General features: G+C 40.1%; 1 protein-coding gene and 1 long non-coding RNA gene across 3 annotated transcripts in view; one reads left to right on the forward strand and one right to left on the reverse strand.

Moving 5' to 3' along the window:
• NIPA2 (NIPA magnesium transporter 2) overlaps window positions 1–16,260 on the reverse strand; it is a 16,637-nt gene continuing 377 nt past the window's right edge. The window contains exons 1-7 of one of the 2 annotated variants that reach the window (XM_079972885.1): window positions 11,267–11,325; window positions 10,391–10,458; window positions 6,835–7,065; window positions 4,335–4,391; window positions 3,117–3,207; window positions 1,719–1,879; window positions 1–938 (exon numbers count right to left, since the gene is read on the reverse strand). In XM_079972885.1, coding sequence (XP_079829011.1) covers window positions 304–938; window positions 1,719–1,879; window positions 3,117–3,207; window positions 4,335–4,391; window positions 6,835–7,065; window positions 10,391–10,458; window positions 11,267–11,310 — 1,287 coding nt within the window. In that variant the 5' untranslated portion in view covers window positions 11,311–11,325 and the 3' untranslated portion in view covers window positions 1–303. Of the gene's footprint in view, window positions 939–1,718; window positions 1,880–3,116; window positions 3,208–4,334; window positions 4,392–6,834; window positions 7,066–10,390; window positions 10,459–11,266; window positions 11,326–16,260 lie in introns of those variants that run through there. The other variant, XM_079972886.1, reaches the window with a different exon arrangement.
• Window positions 15,884–16,260, forward strand: part of LOC307214384 — a 14,090-nt gene continuing 13,713 nt past the window's right edge. The window contains exon 1 of the long non-coding RNA XR_013838016.1: window positions 15,884–16,207. This is a non-coding gene — a long non-coding RNA (uncharacterized lncRNA). The remainder of the gene's footprint in view (window positions 16,208–16,260) is intronic.

Here is a 16,260-nt window from a genome sequence, read left to right on the forward strand (position 1 = left end):
TCATGCAGAAATAAAGCATTTTATTTGTTAAAATTGTCATTAGTGCAATAAGTCCTAAACAAAAAAATTAGTATTTTACATGTTCACAGGTAATTTAGCAAAACATGTTTTTGAAGTCCTTTAGTATTATTTTTTTTAAATGAAAAGGTAAGGCAAATAAAAATCCACCACTGTTCTTGGTCCAAGCTAGTCAAACCTAAAAACAAACGATTGTCTATACATACTGTTTAAATACATTTGTTTCTGACAAGCACTTAAAAATGACATTCCACAACAAAACACAGTTACAGAATTGCTCTCTTCTTAAGATGCTCCCAGGTTTCCATTTCTCCTAGAGGCCATTCCCTCTGTGGACTGCAGATCACCTACACGGCTTCCACTTTCTTCGTCGTTAAAGCGTTCGTATGTGTTTGGCAAAGAGCCGTTTATTCCTCTGTCATCCTTACGTAAAGACACGGGCAAGTTTGCTAGGGTGAAGTTGACATCCTTAAAGGCATGCAATAGAAATATCCCCACTATTATAGTGAGAAAGCCGCTAAGAGTGCCAATAACGTCGTCAGCTGCCATGTGTTGCCACTCTTTGAAGAGGATAGCGGAGCAAGTTAAAACAGATGTTGTGAAGAATACATAATAGATTGGTGTCACGAGGGAAGTGTTGAATATATCCAGGGCTCGATTTAAATAGTTGATCTGCGTGCTGACGCAGACAATAAGACTTAGCAGAAGAATCCAGGATAAAGGATGCGTCAGCACAGGCTTCCCAGCAAAAAGTTCCTTTATAGCGATGCCCAAGCCTTTTACACAGGAAACAGACAGAGCTCCAATGACTGAGCATATTGTTATGTACACAAGAATGTTGGTTTGTCCATGCCGTGGTCCCACCACAAAGATCATTATTAAGGACACAATGACAACAAATGTGGCAAAGACCACAAAACCTGCAACATAAAGAGAAATCACATCAGCCACAATTCGCATTTTATTACTCTGTATGAGCTAAGGCTTTGGGGGGAGGGAGTCTGAGGCTCAGTAAAGGGGGGGGGGCTTCCTAATTTTGAGTTTAATGCCAGAGAATGGAATTTTAACATGTGATTTTAGGAGGCAGAACTGTTTTTAAATTGCTGGTTTTATATTTGAAGTTTTTTTTATTTAACAACTTGTTTTTAATGTTAATTTCTCATTGGTATTTGATGAGTATTTTAGATTGCCTTTTGTAAACCAGTTAGGTCTTTAGTTCAAGCAAACAGTATTGAACTACTGTTAAAAAAAACTGCAGCTAGCTGTGGCAGGGGAAGCACAAAGCACATGGCTGTACTGTATTGTAAAACGCAAACTTCTCTTAAAAGCTTCTATGGTTCTTTTGAACAGTTGGGGGTGCATACCTAAATCTAGTTTTCGGACACCTTGTTCAAAGTCACACAATACAGTTGTACCTGGAGACGTTTTGGCTCCTGCACATCGCAAACCCAGAAGCGATTGTTCCAGTTTGCAAACATTCTTTTGGAACCCGACATCCGGCAGGGCTTCCATGGCTTCTGATTGGCTGCAGGAGCTTCCTGGAGCCAATCAGAAGCCACAATTTGGTTTTCAAATGCTTTGCAAGTCGAATGGACTTTCGGAACGGATTCTGTTTGACTTCCAAGATATGACTGTATTCCTGTGAACTGTGCATTTCCTCTACTGCTCCTTGCTTTGCACAGAATGCAGGGTTCTCTTACCTGGATCACCCAGCTTGTGGGATATTTCATTCAAAGTTTCCACTGCCTCTTCTTGGGGTGCATGAATTACCATCACAGTTGTACCCAGTACGCTTAACAAACACCCAACTTTTCCATGCAGATTGAGCTTTTCATTTAAAAAGTACGATGAGAGAATGGCACTGAAACATAAAAAATATAAATCCATGTTGTAAATTTGAATTGCTCCATTATTATTATTTTTAATACCCAAAACCGTATTGGGGATTCTGACAAGGTTAAAGAGCAAGATACACACAAAGTCTTTGCAATCTGTTTTTCGACAGCTAATATGTTTGAATTTTTAATGTTTTAAAGCTACAATGATACAGTTTAGCTCCAAAATGAGAAACACAGCAACTGGTTACAATCAATACAAAATACCGAACAGTGTCTAACAGGACCTTGATTAAGTTGATATGCTTAATACAACTCAATCAATATAGTTTATTAAATTTCTATCTAAAAACCACCCATAAATTGTATGCAATTTATTCATGGGGTGGCAGTGCGATGATTGCGGCTGCAAATGAGACCAAATAATTCAAAACAATGAAACACACCAAACTGATAAAATGGCAAATCTAATGTTAAACTGAAAGTATTGCACACTGGGCAAATAATCATAACCATAGACATACAGATGGATTCTTTATTAGCTTCAATTACTCTGGGATGTGATCTTATTCAGAAAACAAGTGACTGATTTAGGCTGCAATCATATGCATGCTTACCTGGGAGTAGGCCTCATTGAATAAAGTTGGGCTACTTTTTGAGTAAACATGCAAACAGATTTTGCTGCCTTCATTAATAAGGCATTAAATGCAAGTCAAGACTAAAGATAAAAGAAAAACACAGCATTAAAAATGGTAAAGGCTGGTGATAAATGAATTATATAAGCCAGCCTGTAAGGGTTTCAAACCAACGAATATGTTTAAAATAAAAAAAATCCTTCCAGTAGCACCTTAGAGACCAACTAAGTTTGTTATTGGTATGAGCTTTCGTGTGCATGCACACCTGAAGAAGTATCTGAAGAAGTGTGCATGCACATGAAAGCTCATACCAATAACAAACTTAGTTGGTCTCTAAGGTGCTACTAGAAATATTTTTTTTTATTTTGTTTCGACTACGGCAGACCAACACGGCTACCCACCTGTATCTAGGAGTATGTTTAAAGTCAGAGAAGTGGCAATCAAGAAGATAATGGAGATTTTAAAAAAATCTTAAGTATATCAAATTAAGGCAACTGGGGTGGGGGAGTTCAGGAGAAATTGGAATAAGAGGCTAATAGACTTCAACAAGTTTTTGTGTACTCACACATAAGTATGCACTTAGTAGCAAATGCAACTACACTGCCTCTGAAAATGCCATATTCCTTACCTTACAAGAACACTTAGAGCTCCTAAGGGAGTCACCAATGTAGCCGGTGCAAATGCATAGGCAGCAAAGTTTGCAACTTCGCCAGTTCCCACTACAAATTAAAATACAAAAGGGGACAAGTTTCAGATAAGCTTTCGAAAACTCAAGCTGACCACCCACCCCTGCAGATGAAAACCAAAATGCATAAAAAGCAGCTTTTATCAACAAGGAAATCCCTAAACAGGAAAATTCAAAGCCAACTTCCTAGGAATTTTTAACACAAGAATGCCTTTCAGTTTGGGGTCACCTTTCCAGTTCTCATTACAACGCTCCACTACTTGAGGTAAAACAAATCTATGGTTTACAATACGAGGGGCATTTTCTCAATTCCCCCTTGTGGAGTCGGAAAGTGATCTGGATTATACTGAATTGGAAGCTAGCAGAAATTGGAACTGATCACTCTCCCCAATCGAAATGAAATCTAAACACTCAGCAGCACAAATGAATGGGCGTTTGTGTCACAACATACTGTTTCCTGCCTCCAAAGCCACATCTTCCCATTTCCTCTCCAGAATTCAGCCCCAGTCTGTCCTAGGGCCCTGTGTCACTTCCTCACCCGGTCTTCAGATTATTTCACAATACCTGCACTAATTTTCTTTGTTCCTTTACTGATATTCCACGCTTAAGATTATTCTCTTCCTCCTTTTGGGGGTTCAGAGATATTGCCACATGCCACCATTGAGCCCTTGCCAGGTGTTGCTAACCTGTTCCTCACCTGGTGTGCTGCCAGCCCCCATTTAACACGACCGTTGGTTGCTGCCACCGCCGCCAATCACTCGCCTTACTCCCTTGTTCCCCGCAGCCATGTTTTATCTGATGGCAGGGGGTTATTATGGGAGCCCAGACAGCACTCAAAAGGCGTGCACTGCTAAGCATCAGACATTGTGTCTTTTGGGGGGGGGGGGGAGATCTGCAGCTGCCTCCTGCGGAACTGCTGCAGATTGTCTGATCCCATAAGGAGAGACCTCTCTCCCAATGCCACCAGGTAAGCCACATCTACAGCAAAGAGGAAATGAGATGAGTGACTGGCCCTGAAGTGCCAAGCTTCTCAAGGGCACACAAGGTCAGTGATGGACCCTTCTGAGCTCCCAGACGGTGCCAACTCTCAATGCAGTCTTGTCTGGATTCACAGATAACCAAAGAGGACTAAAAAAAAAAAAGTATGTTAGCTTAACTTACTTGACAAGAGTCCAGCCCACCAGAGCCACTCTTTAAGGTATGCATGGCCACCTTGTCCTAGTTTTTTTAAGAAAAGGGGGAGGGAAAGTTACTGTGATACACAATGCTACTATTATATTTTAGGTTTTTAAAGGTTCAGGTTTTTTTTAAAAAATACGATACTAGTCAATAAAAGCTTTTTTATTACGATGAATTAAATACTTTAAAAAAAATAGTCATGGAATAATGTTGCTTTGCCCAATCCACAGTGCTGGAAAACTCTTGGGTCCAATATTTGGATATTACTATTGCTACCATCTTTTACTCGATTTACAAGGCAGTCCTCAGGATGCTAGAAAAAAGTTTTGCAATATTTCAGATTACATGCATGCACCGATGAATTGCAGCTCAAGAATGTCTTCCAAGCAGAACACTCCTACAGTGAAATGAAGGAGCTCCTGTGCAATAAAGCCCTGACTCTTCTGCGAGTGAAAATACGGTATACAAAGCTAGGGTTACCTGGCATAGTTTCAGAACAGATACATTTGCATTATGCATGGACGAATGTTGCCAGAATCATAGAATTGTAGAGTTGGAAGGGACCCTGAGGATCATCTAGCCCAACCCACTGCAACACAGGAAATTAATAAAATAGGGATAATTTCCTTAGCATTGGCTTTGTGTAACTTTATATTCCTTGTGTTTTGTTATATTCCAAGATTGTTTTTAAAATGCAAATCTGTGTATCGGCTCAGAGAAAAAAAAGAGAGAACTGAATATACAAATTCATTACTATGCTTTAATTATATAAATATTTTCAAAGTTACTTCTCTAAAAAAAAGGGTGCCTCATTTCTACATTGCAATGCTGAAGTCTATCGTAAGCCCAAAGAATTTTTGGATGGGCAGAACTAGCTGCTTTGTCCTCTGGATAAAAGCCAGGTCTCTCCAAGGTCAGATAATAAAACCTTCCTTATCTACTCAACATCGATTTCTACTTTTATTTTAATCCTATTTTTCAACTGGCAAAAGCAAAAAATATTCAGAAAACATTAGGTATGCAGTTTGCACAGAAGCCCCTTCGCATTTAATGAAATGAGAAGGGCCACCATTTTCCTTGACCCTGAAACCTCACAAACCATTGTTGCATCCCCACCTCTCAAGGAATTTAAGGAGCCATACGTTTTTAAAAGGTTTGTTACGTTTTGTTTGACAAAATAAAACTATAGAACTATAAAATTCCACAGAGATCTCAGAGCAGTACAAGTCTGTGTGTTTCACACAGCATTTGCTGCCACGTAAGCAGAGTAGGTACCAATTTGCATCATGAAAAGCTCAACCATCCTGCCAAAATGTACACATGCTAGCATTGATAGCATGCAAATTGTTTTAAATATGCATGTTTCAAAATAGTTAACGTCTTTAAAAACAGCTGAAGTTAACCCAATTTATTAACTCTGTAACGTGAAAATATAATGATTCAGCATACTCAGGTAGGAAGACTGTTTAGTCGAAGGGATTACAGTGGTACCTCAGGTTACATACGCTTCAGGTTACAGACTCCGCTAACCCAGAAATAGTACCTCGGGTTAAGAACTTTGCTTCAGAATGAGAACAGAAATCATGTTCCAGCCGTGTGGCGGCAGCAGGAGGCCCCATTAGCTAAAGTGTTGCTTCAGGTTAAGAACAGTTTCAGGTTAAGAATGGACCTCTGGAATGAATTAAGTACTTAACCCGAGGTACCACTGTATTACACTACAAAATTCATGAGACACTTTTAAACACCAAGCAGAAAAAGTTTTGCCTCAAGGAAGCCCCAAATCCATAAAATATTTGCATAAATAAGAGCAAAATACATGTGTGTTTTCAGACACCCTGAGTTTGAGGTATCCTTGTGAGGAGAGGGTTTCGGTTTTTAGAATTACGTCAAAATATAGGGGTTGGGCATAGACATGCTATGGTTAGTGAAACGCGACTGGAGAACCAAGGGATGGTGTTACTTCCCTCCTTGAACACTGTAAGTAGTGCTGAAGAGTTATATCCCAGCTTGTCTACCACATGCTTCCATTGTGAACACTATAAGGAGTAACATTTCAGTCCATATGTATGGTCTAGCTGAGATTCCTGCATTCCAGGGGGTTGGACTAGGTGACTCTGGGGGTGCCTTCCAACTCTAGAATTCTATGGTTCATACTGACCCAATCACAGCTCTCGGATTTATACAACTGCCACATGGTTCTCAGCTGTGGAGAAACAGATCTCCTTTCCTGCATCATATCAAGCTGCCCCCATGTTTCACTTTTTCAACTCTTAAAACCAAAAGGGCATAAACTGGCTCTTTTTAATTAACTAAAAAACGTAGTGGGGATTCTCAGAATTCTGTCCCATATGCTAAATTCTGCATACAATTGTAGAAAACGTCATATGAAAGATTTTGTATATGCTTCAAGTTACAGCCAAGATCTGGGCTCAAAGTTCATGTTTTCCCTTAAACATTTTTTCCCGTTCAAGCAAACTTTTACCTGCTCTCATGGAGCCCTTCCTAGCCAATCGAAGAAGACCTTTCTTCTTCAGGATGAAACTCCCACCAATGAAAAGGCTGGAGCTCATTGCCAATACCAGACCAATGTAAAAATCATATCTTCCGCTACCCTCAATCATTTCGTCAGTTGCTGAAGCATTCCAGACCGTCACATTGATCAAGGAGCACAGCTGTTGCTGGTACTGGAGGCAAGGCGATGCCAAATCGAAACCTAAAAATAAAACATAAATCATTACAATAAGGTTCAGCAAGAGAGACAGTTCTTTTGTGCACATGATGCATGCCCCACCCGAAGTTTCTGGATTTGCTTCAGTGGAAGGGGACAGCCATACACACCGCCCTCTGGGAGCATCCAACTGTCCTCCAACTCTCCTGAAGGCAAACATATGAACATGTATTCTGAATAACTGCTGGGTCTTCAATGCACCTGTCTACTTCATAAGAGAGAAAGAAAATGCAAGCCACCAGGAACAGTGGCAACTCCACTTCTTTGAAACTAAAATGCAGGTACAGGGCACACAGGATAAACTTGGAAGCATTACAAGGATGACATTAGTGAAAAAAGCAACAGACCTTAAGGGGGAAAAGCGGTTAAACTAAGGAGCAATCATAGGCACATTTTCATGTAAGTAGGTACCATTGAACACAGAAACTTGCTTCTGGTTAAACATGCATAGGATCACACTGCATATCTTGTTTTACAATGACATACATCAGCATATCCAAAATTAACCGTTCCGTACAAGAAAACAAAATCCTTAAATTGAATCTTATACTATACTTGCAGTATAGCAGGAATGGGGAACCTCTGACGCACCAGTTTGGCCCGTGAAGCCATTTCTCCCCAAACCATTCCCATCAGCTGAGAATACTGGTGACTTCAGCTGACGGGCAGGTCAGGGTTTAATAATAAAAAAATGGTGATTATAATCCTGCCATGGCAGTGTGCTGCTGGTACATGGCAAGGGAAGAGGAAGCAAATCAGCCACCTTGTACACCTTTGATGTACAGGTACATATAGACTATGAAAATAAAGCTACAAAAAGGAAGTAGGTAGTAAAATGACAGTACATGCAGCAATAGGCCTAGCTCTATGTGAAGGTAAAGGAATCTTTTCCCCTTTTGATGCCCTTTGATACTGGACTCAGCCAAAAGGAAAACCTTTCTGTAACACAAATTATCAAACTCCTTGTCAGAAGCCACAATCCCACCTTGTTATGCAAAAGGTGTAATGCACAATGTGAGATATGAAGAAACAGAAGTCAATTATTTCCAGCTTGGGGAAAAAAATATATCAGACAAGTAGGTACATGAAACATGGAACAGGCAGCTGCTGCCTTTTTTCCAGGAGCAGATCAAATTAGTAGAGAAAATAACTTGTTTGGGGAACACTTTCACTGTAATAGAGGTGGAAAATTGAAAGAACCTTACAAGAGACAGTCTCTTGCCTGACAAACACATTTGGTTGTTACAAGAGAGTCTGATTTCCAGCAAGAGAAGTCAACTGGTTTAGTCTCTGAAATTCACAATGTCACTGATAGAGCTATCTGAAGCTGAACCTCAGTATGCAACAGCTTTTCTGTTGGCTATGGCACAGAGAGAGTGCGCTAATAGCACTGAGTTAAATTATGCAATACCTTATACACCTCATTAGCAACTCCGCATCACAGATTCCTAGTTTAGGGTCATTAACTTACTTATCTGGTCAAATATTTGGGGCATATGTTTACCAGATTCAAGGTTCCATTTCTGCTCAATGATCTTACTATATTCTCCTGGAGACAGGATATATTAGGTACCTCCCATCTTCATTTTATCACAAAAATATTATGTTCAGTGCCCTAACATAGTACAATGCACACAGTTCAGGTTGGTGAGCTTGAACGACGACACTTTCCAAACATGGGTTTGCGGGCCTGTGTTCTCAAGGTGTCACACCCCATGAATGTCTTGTGCAGAACCCCAACCATGCAACTTACAGCATTTATTTATTTATTTAGTAAAATTTAAACACTGCATGATTGCAAAAACAAACAAACCTCAAAGAGGTTAATGAAAAATAAACCAAGAAAAATTCACAGCCATACTTTAAAATACACAAAATGTCAAGCATATAATGTTACAGTGACTGTAACATCATTTTTATATGATGTGAAAGCTATAATAGTAGATTTACTGCTTTTTTATTTCAGGTTCCCTTCTGGGTTTTGTATTAAAAATGTACAATCGCTTTCTCTACAACATATGCAACTTATACATAATAATACACTCTTTATTCAATTATGACATTTCCCGATGTACAACTTCTAAATTGGCAGTGACTCCATAACTACAAATCCTGTCTAGGCAATCCTGAGGATTAAATTTTGCAACATCCTGGAAGGTTTACACTTAGAATTATTTGTATGCTGTGAATAATTGCACTAATACACTGGTAAGCTTTCCTTCAAAGTACAAGATTAAAGAATCTTGCAGCTTCAAACAAATTCATTCTGGAACCTCATTTACAAATGCCAGGCGTGGCAAGAATCAACTCCAAAGAGTAGGAGAGGTATAGTTCCCAGGCAATACTTCAGCCCAAGCACCCCCAAACTCGGCCCTCCAGGTGTTTTGGGACTACAATTCCCACCATCCCTGACCACTCACAGCTAGAGATGATGGGAGTTGTAGTCCCAAAACACTTGGAGGGCCGAGTTTGGGGGTGCCTGCTTCAGCCATATGACTTAAAGATAAATAATAATGAAGGTGAACAAGATTTCTGAAGCCGCTCCACATCTGACACAGGAAGAAACATGCACTGTGTTGTATTAATCAGCTGTACTGTTTATCTTCTTATTATAACTACCTTCCTTTTAAACTTTAGTGGATAACCTCTTTGAAGAAAACACCTCCTCTTTTTGAGTTTCTGTTTTAAGACACCAGGGCTTTTCTTTGCCTATACTTGCGTAACTCTTAGTTCTGTAAGAAGTGCACTTATTCCATATACCGAGATTAAACCGTTGTTACAAATGGCCCCAAATGCCAGTATTTATTCTTCAGCTAAATACAGACGTCTCAAAACAACTGTGTTACTTTTGTATTGAAAAGAATTCGCTCCCCGAGCCCTGCAATTCTACACCTAATCATGTCTACAGAAGTCCAACTGAATTTAATGGGGTTTATTCCCAGGGAAGTAGGGTTAGGATTTCAACCTATGTATTCCAAAATAAAAAGAAAACTTGTGACTTCTTTCCTCATTTTCTGTCACATGAAGGACAAGGTTTTGTTCAGGCTAGCAACTGTGTCTTATTCTTTCAAAAGAAAGTAAAATTCACTTCCTAAAGATAGAACAAACATTACTTATTTTGAAATGCCATTGTTCAAGTCTTCCCACATCATTTTTAAAACACACCCAAGCTTTCAGGTTCAGTCTTGCACATATAGATCCCTCCAAAAACAGGTTGCAGTTCTACATTACACAAACGATATCTTAACTGCAAGAGATACATTTTGTGCTTCTACCTATCCAGTTTTCTGTGTGATCTTTACACCCTTACCTTTGTGACATTTTACAGACATTTCTTTAAGCCATTTGTCTTCCATTTCACTAAGCAAATAGGCTACACTGAAAAAGAAAGAATGTCAATCTGCACTGTGCCAGACAGTAACTTTGTATTGCGCTCCCCTAATTTGTTTACAGATTGTGGGGATATGTTCGGGTTTGTTTTTCTTTTAAAGCTCTTTACAGAAAGTGTGTTTCCCTCCTCTACAGTGGGGTTCAAAGACTAATAGGTATTAGTATTTTCAGGATTTTTTCCTACAGTCAAATATCCTGAACTATGTTTGCTGTTTAATTTCAGCACAAAAAGGCCAGTTCAGCTCTATGACATCAAACCATAGTTTAAAATTACCTGAAGTATCCACAGCAAGCCTTAACCAACCCACTGCTCTTTCACATACAAGAGGAGATTGAAAAGCTTCCATCTTCAATGCAAAATGAACCAGAGTTCCCTGTTATATCTGAACTCTGACGTGTAGTTTAAAAACTCCAGTTACAGTGCTACCTCGGGTTACAAACACTTTGGGTTACAGACTCCACTAACCCGGAAGTAGTACCTCGGGTTAAGAACTTTACCTCAGGATGAGAAATCGTGTGGCGGCCCCTCTAGCTAAAGTGATACCTCAGGTTAAGAATGGACCTCCGGAACGAATTAAGTTCGTAACCAGAGGTACCACTGTATTGAGCAAACTAGGATCATAAAACCATGGTTTGATACTCTTCTGACGTAACTAGAATCTGAGCTAACCAGAGACCCCCAAGTTCAGAAGCACTATTAAATGAGACTTTTGTTGAGGTATTACAATTTATATTTGTAAGAAGTTTCAAGAGAGATATCTAGGAATAACTGAATTCAGCAAGCAATAACACTAACCATACATTTCTAGCCCAAATCAGTATTGTGTTAAACACCTGCATTCTACCAGATCACATAAACAGATTTTTAAAACAGCCTGGTTTTTTTTACCATAAAATAAGATCTCTAAATATCGCAGCTTTCAAGCAAAAACTAGAAAGTATTCCCCCCCCCTGCAAACCAGGCTTCCAAAATGATCTTTGCCTGTTGAATTTATATCCTTATCCGCCGCAGCATTCACTGTGAATTCCTACATTATTCATGCTGATCTGAATTTGTAAATGTTCCCAATACAAAAACAAGTAACCAACTTTACTGTGAAAAATTCCTATGAAGGTAATGTTAAGAATTCTAGACCTCTAAATGTTCTCACTGAGCATGCATCATAAAAGGGAGAATGTTAGCATGCTAACAGTAATCTAGTGTACTTTGCATGCCTGGTTCATCTCACTTCTCCTAAAGATGCCTCCATTATTCTGGAGAAGCACAAAGCTGTTACACAGACAGCCACCTGGGGGTAGGGATTTGAGGAATCCTCCTCATTAACGCTTACGTGTCCCAGGAACACCCAGATTATCTATTCTGTATCACAAGATAGCAACTCCCCAATACTGCTGTTGCCTCTGGCCACACTTCAGTTTCTGCCTTCCAAACTGTCCCCATTCCTTTGCATAACCAGTAGGGAAACAGTGAGGCTGCAACAAAATATATCCTGTTGAAAGCTGGGGCTGTTTCATGATAGGAAAGGACTGGAACAACATTTTCAGTCACTATGAAGTACAACAGGGTGAGGAGCTGGATCTGTTTGGCAGGCCCAGGTCCTTATCTCCCTAAGCCCTGCAAGTCAAGTTTCACACATGGGCAGTTACCCACCTGCCATTCCCTTGACATCATGGTGATATCAGGTGACTAATTTCTGCCTGTGCAGTTTGAAATCAAACCATGTGGGCATAGGCACAGCGCCTTTGCTAACGCCACTTTTACCTGCCACACACCTGACATTATATAAAATATGAGACATAGGGCAATGAGTGGTGTTTGGCCAAAATGGCCTGGAAGGCCTAATCAGGGCCATGGGCAAAGGTTCCCCCATCTTGGAAGTAGAATGTTATATACCATATGTTTCTTATTTTTGATTCTCCTAAACCACAGGTGAGAAGGCAATGCTTCTCCCGATGTCGCTGGACGACAACTGCAAATCATCACTGACTATTGGCCATTCTTGGCTTGAGCTGATGGCAGCTGGTGTCTGGCAGCATCTGAAGGGTTAATAATAATAATAATAATAATAATAATAATAATAACAACAACAACAATTTAGTATTTATATCCCACTCATCTGGCTGGGTTTCCCCAGCGACTCTGAGCGGCTCCCAACAGAATTAATGATAATGAAAAAGTGATAACACAACAGTCATTAAAAGCCTCCCTAAACAGGGCTGCCTTCAGATGACTTCTAAAAGTCAGATAGTTGTTTATTTCCTTGACATCTGATGGGAGGGTGTTCCACAGGGTGGGTGCCACTACCAAGAAGGCCCTCTGCTTGGTTCACCTCACTTCTCGCAGTGAGGGCACCACCAGAAGGCCCTTGGAGCTGGACCTCAGTGTCCGGGCTGAACGATGGGGGTGGAGACGCTCCTTCAGGTATACTGGGCCGAGGCTGTTTAGGGGTTATCCTTGCTTTAAGCAAATACTGGTCCTTCCAATTCTACAATTGATTCTAAGCTATCAAACAATCGCCTACTGAAGAAAAATACAATGCATTTGTTTTCTAGAGTACTTAACTAGACTTAAGGAATGATTTACAACCTGTAAAACTCGGAAGTTCCTATGATGCTAGCCTACCTACTCTAAAATGGCAAAGGAAAAAATGGGTAACTGAATCATACAAATCACGTGGCAAATATATCCTTAACTCTGCTACTTTGAACTTCCTTATCAGTAGCACTTCCCTTGAAAGTTTTTCACTGCTCTATAATAAATCACTCTGCTCCGTTTTCATCAAATTATGGAAGAAATAATTCTGAAAGCTAAGTAAACAAAGGTGATCCACATGTAAAAACACATGTATACGGTTGAGCACAAACTTTTAATTGGGACCAACCAAAATATCACAATATTGTGGCAATATTTTGAGTTCTCTAGAAGTCTTCCAACAAACAATATATTACACAAAGAATGGGGTCTGGAGAAAAAAATAACCAAAACAAATTAGAGTAGATAGTGTAGGCTCGGTTCCAAGATGGGGACCACAGACTGAGCACCAGCCCCTCTCAGGTTAACAGATGACAGGTTTAAGATTCTGGCTGTTCCAGCTGCTGAGAAATTAAAGTTATGCTTCCTGCTGGCTAAGTAGTTTTATGACCACAAACATAAAAATAATAATGTTAATTATAGTTTAAATGCTTTCAATCCTACTCAGATGCAGCCACAAACTTTCAGGCGCTGAGCAAAATTAAAACTCACTGGAAGTGTCAGCAATCCAATCCCCAACACGAGACCAATTTTCACTACTTCTACGAATAGTGCTAGCTTAGCGTATTTATCAAGCCACTGTACTTCAGCTGCATACATTTTTACTGTATCTTAACAAAGCAACTTCTGTCTGGACATGTTACAAGATTATAGAAAGCCCTTCATGGCCATGTCACATGACACTCTTGTACAAGGCGTATCACAAAGAGAACCTAGGACCATTACAGCTTTGAGAATCTGACAAAAAAGTGCTACTAGCCTCTAGTATCTCATACAACACAATGAGGGGAAAATATCCTTTAGGTACAAAGTGTTTAACGTGCTGAGCTAGCAGGACTGATCAGTAATTTACATACAGAGGACAATCTCTAATATATGTTTTTTCTCTAGGTGGTAAGGCCTTTGAAAGCACCTTGGGCCTGGAAGATCTCAGCCAGCCAGCACAATTGCCACAAAACAGACTGCACATTATTCTCACTTCCTCACATCCATGCTGCAGCTCACTTTTTGATGTCAATCGGAGCTTTCTTCAATGTCCGCGTCATTCAGTATTCTATAGTAGTCCACCCTTAAGGTTGCAAAACTATTAATATGGTACGATCACACTGCTTGAAGAATGTTTTAAATTACGTTTTTGTGGATCTTGACCTGATTTTATCGTTATGTGCTACACTCTGCCTTCCATTTTTAAAAATGAAAATCCAGATTAAATATGTGCAAATAAATAAAATTATTATTAGTTAAAGTACTTTATGCTGCTTTTCTGGGCAAATGCCCATCCAAAACATCTTACAAGCAAAATAATATATTAAAGTAGGATGAAATTTTAAAAAGCCACAAGTCAACACTTAATAATAATAATAATAATAATAATAATATTCTTTCTGGTTCTGGTATATTATTATGGAGTCAGACCATCATGAGATCAAGCATTAAGGGGTGGAACCTCTACATGTGTAACATATAAAAGATACTTGCTATATTCTGTTCTAGGAGCAAAGATGAGACCAAGAAACTCCACAGAACCCTGTACAGTGCCTGGAGATTGAATACCAATCCCCCAAAACAGCTTATATCAAGTGTATTAGGATTATCCACCAGACTTGCTTTACCTCATCCACTTGGCAAAAACTTCAGTACTAGAACAACCACACCTAGGTATTTAATCTCAGAAATGCAACCTAGGTGTCTTGAGCTGATTGGTAATACCCAAACTCCAGATCTTTTCCAGCAAGTGCTTTGTAGCAACAGCAGAAACCCCACAAATCAATTCCTGTGGTTCTCAACTCGCCTCCCAGTTACCACATTCTGGACAGGGTCTGACAGAACCAATTCAAACCAGGTATAAGCAGACTTCTACTTTGTTTGGGGTTTTTGTTTTTTACTAAGTCCCCGAAATCTACCAATTCAACCCAGCAGCAAAACACAGTCCCTACAAGTTAAAGAGTCCAGGGTTAAGCATGCAATCAATAAAAAACATAAAGCAGGAAGGAAATAGCTTGTGCCTTTTCACTGAAAGACAGAGTAGAACTATAACAAATAACAGCAACTGTAAAAGCAGCAGCACAGCTACTAGCAATAAGCAACACACAAGGCAGAAAAATAATATTAAAAGTTCTTTAATGGCCAGTAAAGGCTTACCGAAATAGCAAAGTCTTCACCAGCTAGCAGAAGGAGATAGCTAGGCAGGCTTCAGAGGACAATGAATTCACCCCTATGGGCAACGCAGTGGAGAAGACCCCGCAACTCACTCTTGGATTTTGCTTTGGCAAAGGATGGATTATCACCTTGACTTCTTGAGCAGTGTAAGGTAAGGCACTGATCTTCAACTGGTGGTCCTGGACCCACTACTGAGTCAGCATACACCCAAAAGCAGGTTACAATGCCGCCACCACATTGGGAAAATAAATAGAGGCAAGTCTCCAAGTCTGTTTGAGCTAAAGGTGGGTCTTAGGACTAAAAAGGCTGAAGACTAATGCCCTAAAAGGATATTAGACCCACAGTATCGACATACAATCACTCAGACTATGAGAAGAAATCCATCCCATGGCTCACTCCTTAAGCACCACAACTTACTAGAACAGCGGACCAGGAAGCAACCTAGAAGTTAACCAGCATGCCTTTAATGATCGTAATGAAATGAGGTAAGAGAGATATGAAGCCACAGGCTTCCAAGAAAGGATAGCTATAGTTCCTGGAGCTCCTTCGCCCACGCCATCCTGCCTCAGCCGTGCTCTTAAAAATAAATAAATCAGCTTGCTAAATCTCCAACTCACAACCGCCTCAGCCTGCTCTCGCGAAGTGCGTATTTAAGTGGAAGTCGCTCCCCTGGGGTGACGCGCCACTCACTTTTATTTTTACTCAAGAGTAAACCCGTTGACATAAGTGGCCATGCCTAACCCGGCTCCATTCATTCCAGCAGGCCTGCTCTCTGCGTAAAAGTTAAGTTGACATCACACCCCACCGAAGCGCAACAACTCCCGGGTAAGTGCGCACCATGCAACTGTCACAACAATATTGTTACAAGGACTCTCTGT

This window comes from Podarcis cretensis (genome assembly GCF_951804945.1).
Source record: "Podarcis cretensis genome assembly, chromosome: 4".
Lineage (NCBI taxonomy): Eukaryota > Metazoa > Chordata > Lepidosauria > Squamata > Lacertidae > Podarcis > Podarcis cretensis.